The 20253-nt window shown below is 34.9% G+C and overlaps 1 protein-coding gene across 2 annotated transcripts in view; it reads left to right on the top strand.

Annotated features, from left to right (window-relative positions):
* The first annotated feature begins 3964 nt into the window (after positions 1–3964).
* LOC149785770 (patatin-like phospholipase domain-containing protein 2) overlaps positions 3965–20253 on the top strand; it is a 34779-nt gene continuing 18490 nt past the window's right edge. For both annotated transcript variants that reach the window (XM_089979671.1, XM_089979672.1), the window contains exons 1-6: positions 3965–4263; positions 11242–11474; positions 12128–12193; positions 14285–14552; positions 17692–17892; positions 20055–20190. In XM_089979671.1, coding sequence (XP_089835797.1) covers positions 4101–4263; positions 11242–11474; positions 12128–12193; positions 14285–14552; positions 17692–17892; positions 20055–20190 — 1067 coding nt within the window. In that variant the 5' untranslated portion in view covers positions 3965–4100. The remainder of the gene's footprint in view (positions 4264–11241; positions 11475–12127; positions 12194–14284; positions 14553–17691; positions 17893–20054; positions 20191–20253) is intronic.

Below are 20253 nucleotides of genomic sequence, written 5' to 3' on the forward strand. Positions count from 1 at the left end.
TTACTTAATCTGATAATGAGATGGTTGAAATGGGATAAATTATATTTAGTAGCACCATCCGTTGATGATCAACGATGTTATGATGTACTTAAAGATTTCAATGAAAACGCACGATTACTGGATGAAGATAATGATGTTATAGAGTTTATAACCGATATTGATGAAGCACCATCCGTAGATTCCATAGACGGATTTATTAATAATTTAGTTGTATACGACGATGTGATGCTAGATAAACAATCAAATCCAGCCAGAATATTTTCCCGAGGTAGACATAAAAATACAGACGTGATCTATGTTACTCAACGATATACACAAATTCCGAAGGTGATCAGAGACAACTGCAACATTTTAGTTGTGTTTAATGGCGTAGACACACACACGTTGCGAAATATTCATCAAACTTGGTGTGATGGTGACATGGATATAATTAAATTCAAAAATTTCTTCTCACGAGCGCAAGCTACTCCGCATGGATTTATAACAATAAATTTACATGATCCAAGAACAAGATATCGTGTGGGTCTTGATAAAATATTTGGGTAACAGGGGTGATGATAAAATTAAATTGAATTAAACAGATATCATTAATATAATGAACAACTGTGCGTGGCTGCGTCAAGGAACCACTAACAATTGTAATAAAAAATGTCGTGGAGAATATTGCAAGAAACATAATTATCTTATAAAGAAAAATCCTCATGCTGGTCCACGAAGTTGTGTTGGATGTAACAACGGCGTTAGAGGATTATATCAGATTTGTAAAAATTGCGGTGGAGATCGATACAGAAGTTTGATGATATATTATAAACACAGAAAGAACATAAATCCAAAAATAGAAAAACCACCATCAGAACTTGAATATTACTTGAAACATAGAACAAATTCCGAAGATTCAGATGAAGATGAAACAGATGAGGAAAAACGACAGCGAGAACGCGTTGAAAAATATTCATCAAACTTGGTATGGTGGTAAATTAATAGCAGCAGAGAGGGTACCTACCAACGTTGGTCGTCAAAAAAATAAACAAGAAATAAATAAACACGTAGAGTACTTTTTTTTCAGCTACCATTTCGAACTGAGGTTTTATTAGTACAATCGGTCATTACAGAAATAAAACATCTCAAGGAAAAGTTCATTTGTAAAATCTTGACCTTTCTACGAGATGATTTTATTTGTTTGTTTTATTTGTTTTGTCGGAATTCTATGGTCTGTTCACCCTCTCTGCTGCTCCATGAATACCTTTTACTTCATCTAGAAAGGTCTAATGACATAATAACAAACTATGGATCCTTGATTTATTACAGATAAGTAAATTTTGATTTACCAAAGGTGTCTAACCAAGAAATAACAAATACCAGATCTGAATTACGCTGCCCTGCTCATACAAATGTTCATAAAGGACACACATTGATAAAATAAAGTCTGAATGTATTAAATTACATCAAACAATGACTTGTGGTAGCCTCCAAGTTGTCAAGTGGGAGCCAGTGTATAACTGATATGTACTGATAATTACCGTCTTTACTCGCGTTTAAGACGAGTTCAACTGCAAACTGTACAGACCCAGATCTGCCGGCGCCTGATGCGACGGCAGGTTCGGGTCTGTGCAGTTTGTTAGGAGTAATCAGAAGAGTATTGAAACTGGCGCGTTATGCCACGGCAGACCAGGGTAATTGTTTTCAACTGGACTCGACTTATAAGCATGTATAATATAAGCACTTAAATAAATTAACAGCGACACCAATAACATCCATCTGAAAACGGTACTCTTTACGAAATGTCATTTGCGTTATCCTTGTTGTGGAAGCAGACGGCCACTATTTAAAATCATAATTAGACAACGGGTGTACGTTTGGTAACCCAAGCGACCAATTGGATACACTGAATGTCTTTTTATCGCGAACTTTACGTCCTACAATTTTATTTTACCAACCTTTACTTTTAAGAAAAAATTGTTATTGATATATTTATAAAGATGCTAAACAACCATAGCTCTACATTTTTAAAATCAAGCTTTGAAAAACTAAACTTTTTCTCTGTTAAAGCCTTAACAGTTTAATGGCATTTCATCAACACGTGATTCACGTGAAGTCTCTCTCGTCATAATATGATGTTCCCGATTTCCACGGCCACGAGTTTAATACTATTCAGCTGCCTCAGTGAGTCAGTCCTTCACACTGATCGACATTGAGTCCCACAGACAGAAATATTTGTAAAAAATTATATTATTATAATCTTCTTTTTTTTTAGTCATTAAGTCTCCATAAAAATCTGTATTAGCTATTGTGACGGGACAAGTCATCCTCTCGCCACAGTATGCATGCAGTCTGTGTTAGCCATGTTTATCGCAGCATCAGTAACAATGTTTAGAACAGTGTACAACATTAGAAAGTTTTATATGGATCTATCATTAGTGATATTCTGAGGTGCGTCTTTTGTTATTACAATTTGTGGAAATTTACATGAAACATAGTTTCATGACATATTTCATCACTAAATCGGCATCCTATATATTATTTATTATTCTAAAAATTGTAGGATTTTTTTTAAAAATCTGATAAATAAGAAAATTTTACTTGATTGGTAAATTTTCAAGCAGACTTTTAAAGAATCTCAATATTTGATATCTGAACAAATTTATTATTTATAATTTTATTTGATAATGGTAAAAGGTACAAGAAAAGAAAAAAGTCTCTTGTAACATTCTCTTCTGCCTCTGATTATTTGCACCTTTAGAGAGATAGGTTATGAAAGATGCAAATCAGTTTTAAAGTTTAAATAAACAGTACATTCAGAGACTGAAGTTCTGCACATTAACAATTCCAATTAACTATTGGAAAACAATCATACATTAGATATAATCTTTTAAGTCATACACATTTTTATCATAATACAAACATGATTTTCCTCAATTTGATTATTTTAGCTTTTGCGACAAAGTCTATTCTATCATTAAGAATATGATAATTATAAGAAAAACTTTAGGAATGCTAAATTAATTAATGTCATGTTTAATATAAACGTGAGTTTTATAAGTGCTGTTGATGTTGCTTTACTATTTTATTTTCTTCTAGTGCAATATCGTATCTGTACAAAAGTGTCATGACCGGTCCGGTGGCCTAGTGGTTGGAGCGTCCGCCTCGGAAGCGGGAGGTCGTGGGTTCGAACCCCAGCCGAGTCATACCAAAGCCTTATAAAAATGGTACTAACAGCTGCCTCGCTTGGCGCTCGGCATTAAGAGGTTAGTGTTAGAACTGGTCGGCCTGGTGTCAGGATAATGTGACTGGGTGGGACATCATGCTACGTTTGCGGTATGATGCCCCAGTGCTAGACATCACTATAAACTGCCACACTGCATACATCGTAGCGATATGACTGAAACATTGTTAAAGCTACGTTAAAAATCCCAATCACACGCACACACACGTGTCACAAGAAAAAAAAAAAAAACACGTGAGGTGCGTCAAAATGGGTGACCGACTAAACGATTGTTACGACAAAGTGTCGTCTCAATGAAAGCTGTACAGGCCCAAGCTTAGTATGAAGGAATGTATCATTTACATTTCTTACCCATACTTTGCTAAAATAACTAATGTTTCCAAAGTAATGAGAGATACCACCGTGAAAGAAGTATATTTCTGAAAAGGTGAAAGTATATGCTTAAGTGCGTCAAAACTAGGTATTCCAGGATACATGCCTCATTAAGCTTGGCCAAATTTCTTCTTGTGTTTTCTGAATTTATGTGAGAGATTCCTTTTATATTTATTTATATTGTTACTTACATTTAACCTTGACTTGCAACCCATACGTAACTGAGTTGTTGACCCGGTTAAAGCCCAAAGACCAGTGCCAGACAAGTGTCATGGAAAAATTCGGTCAGTGGGTTGACTGATATGCAACGGCCAATCAAATGCAAGGACTCTGAAGGCGCGTTGAAATACGTCACTGTTTCGCGTGGAAAAGTTTAAACCACAACACAACCCAGAGGTTGGGAGAGCAATAACACTGTTCTGCACTGGTCTTTCTAGTCGAAAATATTTTGAGTAGTATTCCAGACACTCAGTGAGAGGGGCCGAGTGTAATAGAATCTCCAAGTATGAATTTTTCGTTTGCGGGTTGTGGATTTTTGGGAATATATCATGTTGGCGTGGCAAGTTGTCTGAAGCAACATGCGCCGCAACTCCTTGAAGACTGTCACTTCTCTGGTGCCAGTGCTGGAGCGATTTTGGCCTGTTGTTTAATCTCAGACTGTTGTTTAGGTAAGTTCCGATTGACAACTGATGTCCACCTACGTTTTCTGTTTAAAAAAATGGTCCAAACTTAACGAAAATTGTGCACTTTGACTGGATCAAAGCAAAGGATGACGTATAACCCTGTTAAGGCGATAGGATATGCTCATTTCCGCTGCGTTATACAATAACTTATGGCGATGTGCACATTTCCGTGGCATTTTAAAAGTAGAGAAGTCATTCTTCATATCTTGAGTTTGCAATCTTATAATCTTAAAATGACCGTAACGATTTAAAACGTTAATTTTCCTTACAGTATTTTGTCGTATAGCGATATTTTGTTTCGGATAGCACCCTTTAGTTCCTCATTGTTTTGTACATGTTTATTTGCACACAACTTTTCTGCCGGTTAAGTATAAGATTAACAGAGTAAATCATGCTGAAAGAACAGACCATTAGACCAAAGCATCTGGAAAACATGAGGTGTAATTGTGGTGCCCTTAGAGAGATTTGTCCTTGTAGTAAGCTGTAATACCAGAACCCATATTAAAATGCTACTTGGAGAATTCACCCCATCATATCTGGAGAAGTTGCCCAAGATTGTGTGTGTATATATATATATATATGTGTGTGTGTGTGTGTGTTTTATATACTCATGCGTCAAATATGCAGACATTTCTGATTTGATGCACAAAAGTCTTCGCCAGTACATAAATTGACTCACACCAATGTTATATTTTGCTGATTAACAAAAAGCAGAGGTTCGGTCTAAGAAATCGTCACTAATACATACATTGATGCACCTCAATATTATGTTTTGCTGATTAACACAAAATTAAGGTTTGGTCTAACTACTTTAATGGTTAGATTACAAATCTTCCAAACAGGGAAAACATGCACACATCAGTTTCTTACGCTAATGTTATCATAATAGTGTTACAACTGAACATGGAGCCTAGAGCTGACCTTATGTGACCTGTAACTGTGACATCATTTGTAGCAACAGGATGTCAGAACCACTCAAGAATGAGGTGGAAAATAAACACGTGATTTTAAAGTGATTCTCACAAGAAACTATCATTTTATGCGCACCTTTGTTATGCAATGAAGCAACAATTTCCATTCACTCAGTTGTATGCCTTGCGTTCTTCCAGGATTTGTCAGCGTTCAACTAAAATGCCATCCAAGGCTAAAAACAAAATCAAATAGATCCAGAACAAACGAAATTATCTTTTGGACTGCGTTTATGACTGACCAGCTATGGTTGAAAACTTTGTGGTTACAGTGATGATGCCTTTATGTTTTGCCGTATATGTAGAGGCTTAAAACAAAAAAACTCCATGACCATGTGCAGAAAACAATAACTTTCAGAACAGTACACTGGCAAGGCATGCTGGGTTGCCAGAACACAAACTGCTGATTGAAGGTCCACAACACAAGGCAGATTTGAATGTAGGTTTATAAAAATATTCTTCCAAACAAGACATAGCAGTGAAAGTGCTACTTAATTGTGTACATTAGCAAAGTTTTGAAGACATCCCTTTTTTAAATACAAATCTCTTTTAATTTAATACATTAAACGGATGAAGAAATTGATGCCATTGGCATGTTGAATAATTATGCCAATCAGTTAGACTTCGCTACGATATGTATTTCAGTTATAAAAAAGCCACCACTGCTACCATTTGATCAGATAAAAAAATGTAGTATAAATCAGCATGAACATCGATGCCTGAATCTTATTCTATAACATATTGTTAGATATTTTTCTCAAGAACCATCCAAAATTGGAATTAATTTACCACAGCTATTAAGTCTGTATCACACTGATTATGGTAGATTGTTTAACTTTGTGTCAGAAAAATGCATTGGTCTTGAAATATAGCATGTATTCATTAATTGGCCAGTCATCATAATATAAGATAATACTGTTTATAGTGATTCAAAAAACATCAACCTTACAGGTAAGTTAATAAACATAGATCTATCAATAGTCAGATGCAACTGCAAAGTATTTAGTACACGTTTTATACTTGCTCATAAGTGGGGTAAAACAGCAAACAACAAAGATCTTAATCTGCCATAGAATAATGCACCTGCAGACCAGGGTATATATTGTTTGTTCTACTGATTCTTCCCAACAAACTGCACAGACCCAGATCTGCCAGCACATTATGCAACAACATATCTGGATATGTGCCGTTTGAAGTTGGGCTCAACTTATAAGCATGTATATACAGTACTTTAAAACATAGTCTGAATGTACTAAGTGTCAACATGATTAATGAGATGTTGATCAGTTGCAATACTGATTAAAACTGACTGGTTTTCAGATTATTATGTTTTGTTGGTTTTAGGTGCACTTTTAACACTTTGTTAGCTTATCATGCAGAGGAACTTAATACCTTTCCTAAGAACACACTGAAGGAGCTGACCACTGACCAGGTTGGGCATGAAACCTGTGACCATTGTTTTATGTGTCCAGCTTTACAGACTCAGCTATTGCAGCTTCCAGCAAGATCAGGAAGCATTTTTTCCTTGTTATTATACTGTCAGAGTTGCACCTTGAGTGCAGAAGCATGGGGTTCCTGCAGTTTCTGATCAATGTGCCCCCCCCCCCAATCTTGACACAAGTGTACATTTTTTTTATCAGAAAGAAACATAAAATACATATACCTTATATGTTCATAATTCTAGTCCGACTGCAAACTGCACATGCCCAAATCTGCTGTCGCATAATGTGCTAGTAGATCTGGGTCAGTGCAATTTGTGAGGACTAATCAGTAGAACAAACAATGTATACTGCATGAGTATTATGTTAACGCAGATTAGGATCTTTGTTGTTTGCATTTTGACTCAACTTGTGAGCGAGTATATACAATAATACTTTTCTTTAGTGCATGTGCATCAACATCTTTATGGGCACTAGCAATGGCCAGAGTCACTAAAGGTGATAAAAACTAAGATGACAATTAATATCCATTTCAAAACAACATATCTGACAGATCAACACGTTCACAGTTGTTGTAGCTTGTCAAAAAACAAGGTGTGATAGTGTGGTCTTGCAGAAGCAGTTTTTGTATATGTTGATGCTGCACTGTGAAATCTCATTGTGATACAGCACCAAACCAGATCTCATGAAATTTGAATGGCTCTTGCTGTATATATTCTTTTGTAATGGCCTCCATTACTGGTATAAGAAGTTGCTGGAAAAAGGAAACATTGATCTGGTTAATTATTAAATGTGCAGAAAAATTTGTGCATTTTAGGTTTAATGTCATCCTTCCATGATCAAATGGTTTTCCCTCAAACCAATTATCTATTAAGAAGAAATTTCTTTAAGAAAACTGTTGTGTAGAGTTTCTTAATTCTCTCTACTGTTTTTAAGAATTAAATATTAATTAACAAGTTGACTTAGTGCCTCAAAATTAGTTGACAAATAATTAACGGACATTTCCAATATTGTTGGATGGTCTTGTTTCATTTGGTCTCCAAATAAGTCTTGGAGTAGGATAATAAAAGAAAGTTTTTTTATTTTATAAGTCCATCAGATAGGACTTTGTCTTGTATTTGTGGGCATTTTTTAAAACAATGGGAAAACATAATGAGCAAATAAGCTTAGCTGGATCTGTTGCTTGTTTGAGAAAGAAACTGTCATCTTTCAATTAAACTTAGTAGTAAACATCATTATGGAGTGCACAACAGAGAAACAGTTGACTTATTAACCTTTCAGCTTAATGCATTTCACCATCCATGTATAACTTAAATGGCCAGCATTATTTTCAAGCTGGGTCATGAACCAACTCTGCCTGTTGGTTTCTATTCAACCCAATTCAAAATCATAAACAACAGCATTAAAGCTCACAGTTAGAGGGTCCATCTCAGATGCAGGAAATAACAGGTTCACACTCAGGCCAAGTCATACCAAAGACAAAAATGGTACTAGCAACTTCCTTGCTTGGTGCTCAACATTTAAGAGGTTAGTGTTAGGACCAGTCCACCAGGTATAAGGATAATGTGACTAGGTTGGACATGATGCTACATGTCTGCAGCATGATACCCGGTGATAAACATCACTATAAACTGACACACTGAAGACACCATAGCGATATGACTCAAATTGACAAAGCTACATTAAAAATCAAAATCTCACACAAACACATGAAAGCACTAGACACAAAATCTATATTCTGTTTTTAAAAAAGACCGTTTAGGATCTACAATTCAGACATCGCCTTTACTGAGTTACACCAGTTTATTTTTATTTGATTTGCTGCTAGTGCTATTGGTGGACATCACCAAGTCCATTCTAGCATATATGGCTTTTTAGAGATTTCATCTCAGTAACTCTCAAATTGTCCATATGCTTTATTGTTTTAATTATGAAATATATTTCAGTAGCAGTTGTTCTGTTTTTGTTTTATAACCATCCAAGTTTTCTATTACTAAGGGTTTAAAATCCGTAACCCCCCTCTCCAGGTATTTTCTTTTATTCAGGTTTCCATTCCTTCCTTCACTAAAAACAGTTTCAGAACCAGTGTGACTTCTGCATTGGACTGTTTTTACTTATGCCTTTGTTTTAGAATTTGAAATCTTTTATGTGTTGTTGTAATTTATTGTTGATTCATGGATTTACAAAATCCATTTGCCCAACTCACAGGACAAGCTCAAATTTGCAAGGCGTTTACCCACAGAAAAGTATAAAAAAATAATTATATTTAACTTCAGTGTTCTGGGTAAAATACAGTAGCAGCTAATTCACTGACAAGGGTTGTGTTCAGTTCCTAATACCTTATGTTTTGCAAGTTTTATACTTGTGATTTCACCACAATATGTATATCAGCACCTTTATTTAGTGCATTCTTCATCTGTATACCTGTCTACAGTTTCTGTCATTTATTGTACATGTTATTTCCATCTTGTCAAGGCCATTCTCACATTTTCTTGTTAAGATTTTATACAATTTAAAGCAAGTTTTAACAAATAAATAGGTGTTTATATCTTAACTTTTCAATTGAATTCTAACAATAACATTTGTACATATCAGCAATTTGCTGACTTTCCAGTACTAAGTTAACCTCATGCAGTTTGTCAAGTTGCCAACACTAATCAGTGGCTTTACAAAGGTTATATGTATGCATGTCACCGATTATGAGGGAGTAGGTATTAATTGCTAAAAATAAAACTCATGGGATTTCTTTGAGTGGTGTATGTTTGAAAATAATAGGCACTCTTCTGTAAGGATTAACTGCCAGGAGGATTTCAATCAGAGTCTGATTCATTTGGGAAAATATATCACACAAAGGCATTTGATATGTGATGATTACGGGGAGATGTGATACATACTGCATGGTTAACAATTAAATTAGGAGTGGTCAGCTTGGTGTCAGGATAATGTGACTGCGTGGGTCATCACGCTACAAGTCTGTGGCATGATGCCCCAGTGCTAGACATCACTATAAACTGTTGCATTGCAGACATCATAGCGATGTGACTGAAAAAACTGGTGAAGCTACATTAAAAGTCATAATCACAAACACTCACAGTAGACGAGTGGTCTTGTGTCAAATAAAACTTGAGACATAGTTCATTTAATTGATCTGTTTATTTTGTTTATTGAATATCTGCCAATATCCTGCACTTGGTGAGGTACAGTATATCCAATCCCAATAATTGGCGGGTGTTATTCCTTGCATAATGATTCAGCAAACTGTCAAAGTGGTCTTCACCTACATGGAACTAGCCTGGCGTACTGGCCCATACACTGATTTCATTTGGATGATAAAAAAATGATATCAAATATCAGGCTGGTTTTGCCAATAGATAATGTCACAGTGACAGACTGGACAATTATTCTGGAATTATTCAGAATAATGTTTTATTGTTTGGCAGTTCCAAATACCCGTGGAGATCCCCAGTCTCAGTCTAGTCTGTAATGGGGATGATTAAGATAGGCTTTCATGACCAGCTAGGACAGGACATATCAATTTTAATACTTCCAAAGGGGAGAGGAAGACAAGGAAATGTCCTTTTTATGTCATTTAATTCCAATTAGTGGCTTTGTTATTCAGCTACAATCAAATGAGCACATCATTCCCTTAATGACGGAGCTTTTTATGAAACTTGAGGCCTACAAGGTTTGAGCCATTGCTGCCTTGTGGGCCTGTTTGAATCATTCTTCCATTGACAGTATGATGAAGGCAGCATTTTGGTGATCCCATACTACTTTCTACCTCAGCTCATTAGAACAACAAGGGTAAGCATTTTTTTTCTCAGAGACTCATTGTCTGATGAAAAATACTGTGATTTCTGCACACAAAGTTGAAGACTACATGTGTATGGTGTATAACAAGTGTAGTTGCTATTATTATATTAGATATTTAATGATGATTATAGTAAACTTGTACAAATGAAGTAATCTAGGTCTGTTACTTCCAAGAAAATACATATACTGTAGAGTGGAATAACTGGCTGGAAAAGAGTGGAATAACTGGCTGGAAATGTTACAAAGATCATGCTGGTTTTTAGCTCTACAGAATAAGATAAGCTTTTGGGATGGCCTGTTTTCTTACATCCTTTGGTCTATTAGCACAAATTTCTTGTTGCTACTGATCCTAAATTACTAGGCCTGGCATGAAACTTTATTTACACATTCATCCCAAGTGTTTTTTTTGGTCCTAAATGAATAGGACATTCAGTATCTTTAAAATACATCTGCTATTCCTGATTGGATGATCATATCAACATGGGGTTTTCACTGAGAGACTTTTTATGACCCATAATAAAACTGATGCCTATCTGATATCCAAAATGTCCATCATGAAAATCGCTTGATTATTGGAAGGGATAACTGGAGTGATGTTGTACCAGCAACATTTTGTTACTTTTTTGTAAAATAACAGTCCTTCTTTGGAGAAGCATCATTTTATCAATTCTTCACTGAATAAATTATTACTGGGTATATAATATGTACACGGAAATCTTGAATGCAGCCTTTATCAATTTCAGGTGACTGTACTAGTTTTGTTCTACGGCTTGCAACCAAAGCAAGGTCACGCTCACTTGGGCCACTGCATCCAAGTTTTAACGTGGTGCAAATTATGCAAGAGGCTTTGAGGGAATTCCTACCTGAAAATGCACATGAAATTGCAACTGGAAGGCTCCATATTTCTCTGACACGTGTATCTGACAGGAAGAATGTAATGGTCTCTGAATTTAGTTCCAAAGAAGAATTAATCCAGGTAAGAAGCACAGGTATAGTTAACAAGAAGACAACCATTCGACCTATCCTGGAAAAGTAAAAATAATTGTTAGCAAAGTGAAATTTACCAATTTTTCAGTGAAAAAATACACAACAAAAGTTCAAGTTCCAATACCATTTTTCTTGCATCCTTACCAGGATGGAAGGTCAAAATTGGAATTCTTGCTTCCTGGTTATAATTGTTTCCACTTGGCTATCATAACCTAGGTATTGTAAATCTGAATATTTTGACGTAGTAAACATTTTAAAATGCCATATAAGCATTTATGCAAGATGCAATTTTGATGAATATATAAACACATCTTGTAGGAATATTGTTTTTGAAGTTGTAGAAAATTCTCACAAAGATGCAGTTATATTTATGAAAATTTTAATTTTGGAATCATTTTTAGTTTCTTTACCACTAAAAGAATTGGTTGTCTGCAATTGTCTTAAAAATTGCACAAATTTTATTCAGTAGAATAATTAGTCTGCTTCTTAGTCAGGGTAAGAAATTTAAATGACCTCTTTATTTGAATCTCATCAATTAAATTAGGTTGATTCACAAGTCAAAATATGAAAATCTTGTATTTCAGCTGTATTAATTTATATCGGTTTCATTGCATTACTAATGTTATTTATTTTTTGTTTCAGGCTCTGATGTGCAGTGCCTTTGTACCACTGTATTCAGGATTGGTACCACCAAGTTTTAGAAGGGTGGTAAGCTCAGATAAATAGTTTTTCTCACATTCCTTCCCATTATGAATGGAGGTTTTCCATTCTGAATGCTAATGTGGAAATATACTCTGCATGAGTGTTATCCTAGCTCATATGACACCACAGTAGTGTTTGGATTAGGACATTGCAGTTTTCACCTGTCTTCGTGATGTCATAATATGCATGTTGTAAAAATCGTCTGCAATTTTTACGTGAGTTTCATTTCAGAACAAAATTGCACATGTTTAATGACATTCCAAGCAGTGTTGGCATCTTAAACGTTGTCATTTTTAAAAATCTTGCCACTACTCCTGATTTGATGGCCATGTTGACATTGGACACCAAAAGACGTCTAATGATGATTAGCTGGTCCTACATGAAAATGGTGCCGATCTTACATCCAGTACAGCCACCATAATGGCTGATTTAAAAATCTTGTTATAGAGTGCTCAAAGAAATTTGTTTTTAGACACAGGCCATATGACTGTTGACTTAAATAAACTCACAAGCTCTGACTGAAATTCTACTAGACCAGACTCCAATTTCCACTTGTCCAGAATTTCACCTATATTAATATAGTCACACAGCGTTGCAATAGCTACAGTTAGAATATGAATTCAAAGGGGTTTTGAAGGTAATGCAAGTGTCATTAGTGTTCATCACTACAGTCACTAGGAACTGGATGGTCATGGTGTTCAAACTTTTCTGCTGGGTTCTCTTAGTGAATCCTGGTCAGAACTGAGCTGATGTATATGCCAATGTGTTGTTTGTAATATGTGTAAAGAATTATTGCTGCCCCCATCTTTTTTTTTCTTTCTGGCATTCTTCAAAAAGTTAAACTCCATTAACCAAGAGTTCTGAAATTTATTTTTGTTGGGCTTTGCTGATAGCTAATTGCTTCCTAAATCGGTTTAAAAAATGAATTACACTTAAACAGTATTCAGCAACTGAAATAATGATGCTTTGCATTCTATATATGCAGTAAAATCCAACTTAAAAGAAATATTGCCACTGTTCACAAACTTGTCAAAAATATAATACATTTGGCTTAAACGTTCTCATTCAAGGCAGTGGTATGTAATTTTTGTTCTTGTGCATGCATCTAGCATCTCTTTGATTTACCTGTAACGAGTTGTTCAACTTACTGATGCAGATTAGCACAATGGGTCCAACCACTGAGTGTTCAAACACATCTCACTAGCTTTCGTCAGCCAATTAATTAATATGTGAAATGGTGGTTTATACCTGACCTCTTTGCCTTTAATTGCTGCTATTTAAACTGCCCAAGGGATAGTTTTACATCAGCTCCAATCATGACTTTTTGCCATTTATACATTTGCATGTTAAGGGTATATACTGAAAGTGATGGGTTTTATTTTTATTTTGAAGATTACTGAAAATTGTGTTTTCTCTAAACACGGCTGTCGTGGAGTTTGGGAATACAAAATCGTAATATTAGCATGACACCATTCTTCAGTTTGATTAAATTCAGTTCTCAATTTCCTGTAGGACAGTGGTGATCTGATTTAGACTGTGCCATGTTATGGCAGGTATGTCAACATCTTGAAAATACATTACACATTTCATCAGCACAATCAGAGTTTCCTCAGGCAAATTAGAATATTTTCAACAAGCCCGACAGGCACCTGCCATAGAATACAGGATGGGCCCAATCTAAAATTAGAGGGGCCCTGGGGATTGGGCTGTCTGATTATTTGAGCATTGTTATAGCTCAAGAAAATCAGATGGCTTCAACATGAAACAGTTATAAAGAGGAAATCTTATTTTGAATTCCAGGAAGTTCTTTCCAGTCAGTATAGCATCAATCCCTTCAAGGGACTCTTGTTTCATTTACCCACGAGTTCATATTAATACAGAAGTATTTAAAATAACTGTCATAAAGTAAATAGGTTTGTTACAGACAGACTTGCTAAAATTATCAGTAGGATATATTGTATTTGTATTTAAGAAATACAGGCGATAAGGATTAAAATAAAAGATGACATACTGATGGGAGTTGATTATAGATTAACTTATGAATCAATATTTTAATAGAATGAGGACTTTAACGATACATGTTTTCGTATTTTTCAGCGATATGTTGATGGAGGTCTTAGTGATAACATTCCAATATTGAATAAGGAGACAATAACAGTTTCCCCATTTGCAGGGGAAAGTGACATATGCCCTACTGATAACTCATCCAACTTTATCCATGTTAACCTAGCCAACACCAGCATGCAGTGTAGTATGGGAAACCTGTATCGACTGTCCCGTGCCTTGTTTCCGCCCAAACCAGAAATCCTTAGTGATATGTGTAAACAAGGGTTTGAAGACTGCTCTAGGTTTTTGAAGAGAAACAGTAAGTAGAAAAATAAACAAACCAACCTATAAACTTGAAATGAGTAGCATCCATCAACACAGTAAAGAAATTCAGTGTAATTTTAGAAATGTAGTCATAAGGTGATGACTTTGTCAATTTTGCTGATATTTACGATTATCCACTATTTGCAGTGACTTTAATAAAAAAGAATAACAAACTTCAAACCCCACTACTGTGAGCAGGTCTGAAAATTTCTTAGTCCATTCAGCATTAAGTAACTTCATTGGAAGGCTGTTATTCAAAACTAAGTAACTTTCAAGAGTTTTAATAAATAAATTCAATCAAAAATGTAAAATGAAGCATTTAAAGATTAATATGTGGTCTCATGTTTCTACAAATCATAGTTTGAACAATATTCTCACATTTTGGGGAAAACCACATATGGGTAACAAGATTTTTACATGTGTTTATTGTTCATTATGGAAATAAATATGCATAAAAAATATGCTTCACTCTGATCACACTAGACTAATTTAACGAAAGGCCAAGACTGCTTTTTGATAGTAAATCTTTTACTTGTGTCACCAATAAATTGCAGCTAGCAAACATGTCACATGACACAATTTCTCCAAAATTGAAGCCAACAAGCCAGAGTATCTCACTTTTTGAAAAATTTAATTCTGTCAAAAATCATGACTTCCATCAATATATAAAGGCTGGTATTTCAGAAAATGTGACACAAGTCCAAGCATCTTTGTGTTGCTTTGGGTCAGTCTGTTGTTTCCAGTGTGCATTTATATTTGAAAATCATGCCATTTCCAAAATTTACATAGCCACTATAAAATATCTTAAAATATAAAAGAAAAGTTCAAGATCCATCAAATGCTCATGCAGGGCCTATGCATTTAGAAAATTTGTGAATATTTCAATCTGTGTAAGATTTAATACATTGACAAAATTCAGGTGTTTGTACACATCTGCAAGTTCAAAGCCTTCAAGCACTAATTGTCATCAATGTTGTCAACAGTATCCATCCATCCTTATTGCAAACATTCCCTTTCTTTGACATGTATATTTACAAGATCAGCATTCTCATTATTTTAAAATATTTTGTCCCCAGAGTATTCAGACTCATCATCCAATGAGTGTACCATTTTGAGATGTACTTAGGTGACTTTGAAGATTACATTTATAGATTGGACAACCCTCTTTCTTGTTGACCACTCCAGTGGCCTAGTGGTTAGAGTGTCCGCCTTGGATGCAAGAGATCGTGGGTTTGATCCCCGGCCGAGTCATACCAAAGACTTTGAAAAATGGTACTAAGAGCTGCCTCGTTAGGCGCTCAGCATTAAGAGGTTAGTGGTAGGACTGGTTGGCCTGGTGTCAGGATAATGTGACTGGGTGGAACATCATGCTACATGTCTGAGGCATGATGCCCCAGTGCTAAACATAACTATAAACTTCCACATTGCAGACATTGTAGCGATATGACTGAAAAATTGTTAAAGCTATGTTAAAAATCTAAGTCACACACACACAGACACACACACACACACACTTACACTTTATTGTTAATAACCTAAATAACCTATCTTGATGTCCATATGTATCCATATGGTATGTAGGTGAATCATACTACAACATCATTATTTACAGCAGAAAGTTTTGTTTGCACTTTTTTATATAACATTTTTACAACTTTATTTTTAATCACCAACATATAGCCATCATTGTGCTGATGTGTTAGTAACTGCTAATTCTTACTTATCACTTCCAGCAAAACTGGTTGGCTCAATCCCCATTGACTCCTAACAGATACATTGAACTATGTAACCCATGTAGATGCACATAGGTAGAAATGAGATACAGGGTCTAGCAGAAAAATGTGTACAATTGTAAACAAGTCTTGCAGAAAAATGTGTATACCATTGTCAGTATTGCTCAGCATAACATGGGTTGTACTGTATATTTAATGTGACTTCATTGAATAAATCCATGTAATTGTGCCACACATTTCGCACAAATTCATTTTAAGCAATCCTTAAATGAGATTTTACAGTCTGCACCAATATGGGAAAAAAACAATGCTTACAGTTGAGAATTCAAGTTAAAAAAGATGAACTTTACAGTGAAATACAGCACTTGTGCTGCAGAATGTGAATCTTGTTTATTTTTCCAAAGGGCAACTGACTCATTATCCACAAGTCACCCTTTACAAATGAATTTGCAACTTATACCCCAGGTTGTAGAAGGGTCAGAAGAAAAATTTGGATTTTGGATCCCAAAAAGGGCTGGTCTGGGTGTCAGCTTATGGTTAAGTTGTCTTAGGATCGAATATATATGTACATGTATATGGTAGTGGTTTTGAAGCACACACAAAAAAAAACCAATTTGGTACCCCATACAAATAGTGATTCACAGTATATAGATTTTATATAATATGAATGTTTGTTTAAATTAAATCAAATTCTTCTTCATCTTTTGCATTTTGTATCTTAAGTCTTGTTGGACAGATTCGTTTGTTGAGCGAGACTACAACTTGATTTTCTACAATTTCATTGTCAGTTAAAATATCAATCTCCACTGCTCAGGTCACAGTTGTTTTACATGACAATGATATTGTAGCAAATCATGTTATAGCCTGATTCAGTGACTGACTTAAAGTATGTAATACTGGAAAAGTTAATATTTTTGCAGAAATTATTAAATCCACAACCTATCTGTGATAATTATTAGCCACCCATGACATGTGCCTTCCATAGTGGGATTTGAATTCCTCATGCTTGAATGACCACATGCCACTTAAGATCAGATTTTGCCTCCCTGTACTTTAAAAATACAGCATTGTTGTTACAGAAGATTTTATTGTTAATTTCTCTCAGTAATCGAGGATTATGCTCTAAATTGGTGCGTTAGTGGTAAGATGAATGACCCTATGTTTATTTTTTGGGGTCTATTTATGTTACCTAACAGCATCATGGAAGAAACTTTCTTGCACAAAAAAGATAAACCATACAGTTTTTTGTTTTTTCCAGGGCACACCCAGGAATAAATTCTTAAGTTTGCTTGAATATTACTTGTATTTCTTTGGTTACATTATATAATTGTGGTATCCATGTATACATTAATTAATAATATGACAAAAGATAATAATATACGAGTTTGATCTCTTATTTAGATCTTTTGTCCTGTGTGCGGCATCTGAGTGTACGGTCCTTCATAATACCTGTCCAGGTTCCAGAGAGAGAGGTAGAAGCTTTGATTAGCCACCACAGAGCATGTGACATGGATGTTGAAAGTAATGAGGAGGATTGCCAAGAGTGTAAGAAAAAGATCCAGATAGCTCTGTTACACAACCTTCCTCCAGCAGTAGTTAGTGGTAAGCTAAAAAAAAGTAATATTGACAGAATCCACAAACTTTAAAATAGAGCAATAAAACTTATGATAAATTTACCATGGGATACTACAGTTCTTTTCTCTGAATTAAAATGATTGAAATTTAAATACATTTCTGCCTAATAAAAGTGCATGTTAAGAATTAATCCACAGTATTTTCATCACATTTAAAGTCGGACAGTACAATGACAGCAGATAATTTCAGAACAAGATTGCCAAAAACAAAAACCTTTAAGCATTAAGTTGCTTATCCTGAGGTTTTTCCTTAGGATAAACTCCCCAAAACACTAGATCTGAAACAAATCCAAATGTTTGTAAAACAAATTTGTGTGACCATTATCTAGAAACTCATAGCATTTTGTAAATATTGAAACATATAGAATCCAAATATTCTGTTCCTGTATACCTTATATGTGCTTGATCAACTTTTACCCAAAGCTTGCTTTGTTATACATTTTGTATTCACAATAGTTTAACATGGCATGATGCAGTGTGACAACAACAACTGTCGTTTCAATCAGCCCATGAAGATCTCACAGTGTGATTCAAACACACATGTGCCCACTTGATTAAGCCATCTAAATAAATTGAGGGCCTAGAGAAGAATAGTACTTAATAAGCCTTGTTACCTACTTGCAATAAATACTGTATGTATTCGTCTGTAAGATGAGTCCAAATGCAAACTGCACAGACCCAAATCTGCTGTTACTTATGTGTTGGTAGATCCTGGTCTGTGCAGTTTGGTTGGAGAAATCAGTAGAACAAACAGCATAGACCCTGATCGGTTGGCACATTATGCAACAGTCGATCAGGATCTTTGTTGTATGCAGTTTCGCTCGACTTAAAAGCGAGTACAGCCAGTAGAGGATATATTATTTTCTTATGTTGTTAATACAGGATATATTTTATCGTGTGGTACCAAAAAAATTTTATATTTTAATGAGTGGCTGAGCCATGAGTTAAAATATCATTTTTGTTACCACAAGGTGAAATTAATCTGGTATTTATGTATTAAAAGTAGATTCTGGAGTTGATATATAATAAAAAGAACAAAGTTAGAAGATTTAGCTCACTCTTTCGGTACAAAACCCTCACCCCTGCCCCCTTTTCATCAATTCACTTCACTTTTATAGGCTAATCATATAAATGTATGTGACATAACAGGGCAGTAGGATTGGTGCAGTAAATTACATTTCTGACATTGTATAAGCTATTTTACCCCATGTGAAAACAAAGCAAGTCCGATTCAGCAATGCATAAAAAAACAGGTTTATTTTTGTTCTCAAGGAAGTAAGGGGAAAAACTTTAAAGAAATGCAAATGGAATCGGGTCATTTTTTTTTTTTTCCTTTCTTCAGTGATTCATTTCCATATATGAAAAGTAAGTCTGTTTCTATGTTTCTATTTATTTGTTCTGGCTCACGAAGTGCAAGTTTTTGTTGCTTTAGGTGCAACTATTGTTTGTAGGCACACACAATCAAGTATCGCATGGCATGATGGGACATCTTATAATTTCACATGAAATATTGGGATATAATTTTCACATGTGAAAATATAGGAATGAATAAATAAGTTTTTCACACTTAAGTATGTAATAAAGTTATTTATTAATGTATCAGTATGGGAATGGTCATCACATCCATCACAAATTTCATTTCTATGCAGCAACATTTTAAGAACATTGGTGATGTAGTTCAATGAGAATACTTCGCTGATATTTGATTTTCTAGTTATGACCCCTGATATACTTAAAATCTGCCTATTAACTTCATGATTATTGCAGGGGGTCCATGCAGTATTGTTGCATTTCTTGTTTCTTTATAGTATCAGTTGTATTTAACTACTCAGGGGATCGTTATTTGAATTGTTTATTTGAAGATATAATTTATTTGGTGTTTATCCTTTCAACTCCATTGTTTTTTTTAAAATGATAAATAAAAGATTTTTATTGTCATTTTGAATTTAAGACTAAATTTTATCCCAAAGATAATGTATACCCCCACCCCTGTTTTCAAACAATATGATTACTATAAACCAATTTTGTATCCTTGCAACACTGATGCTTGATAATTTCAGCATACCTTTTTCATACTTCAGAGAAATAATGGTTAATTTTTTATATATAAAGAAATTGCTAATCTTTCAGCTCTACAATCTGCCTGTGATTCTGTGAACAAAGGGGTCACAGCTTACATCCACCGCCATCGTTCACTGAGGCTGATGTCCTATATAGTTACACCTTGGGTTCTGCCAATAGATATTGCCTACAATTTTACCTTGAGGTTGGTGTCATATTTTACTTCACGTTAAATGGATTACTTTTGAATACAACTTTTTCACAAGTC

This window comes from Sinohyriopsis cumingii, chromosome 13 (genome assembly GCF_028554795.1).
Source record: "Sinohyriopsis cumingii isolate HCF-2022 chromosome 13, ASM2855479v2, whole genome shotgun sequence".
Lineage (NCBI taxonomy): Eukaryota > Metazoa > Mollusca > Bivalvia > Unionida > Unionidae > Sinohyriopsis > Sinohyriopsis cumingii.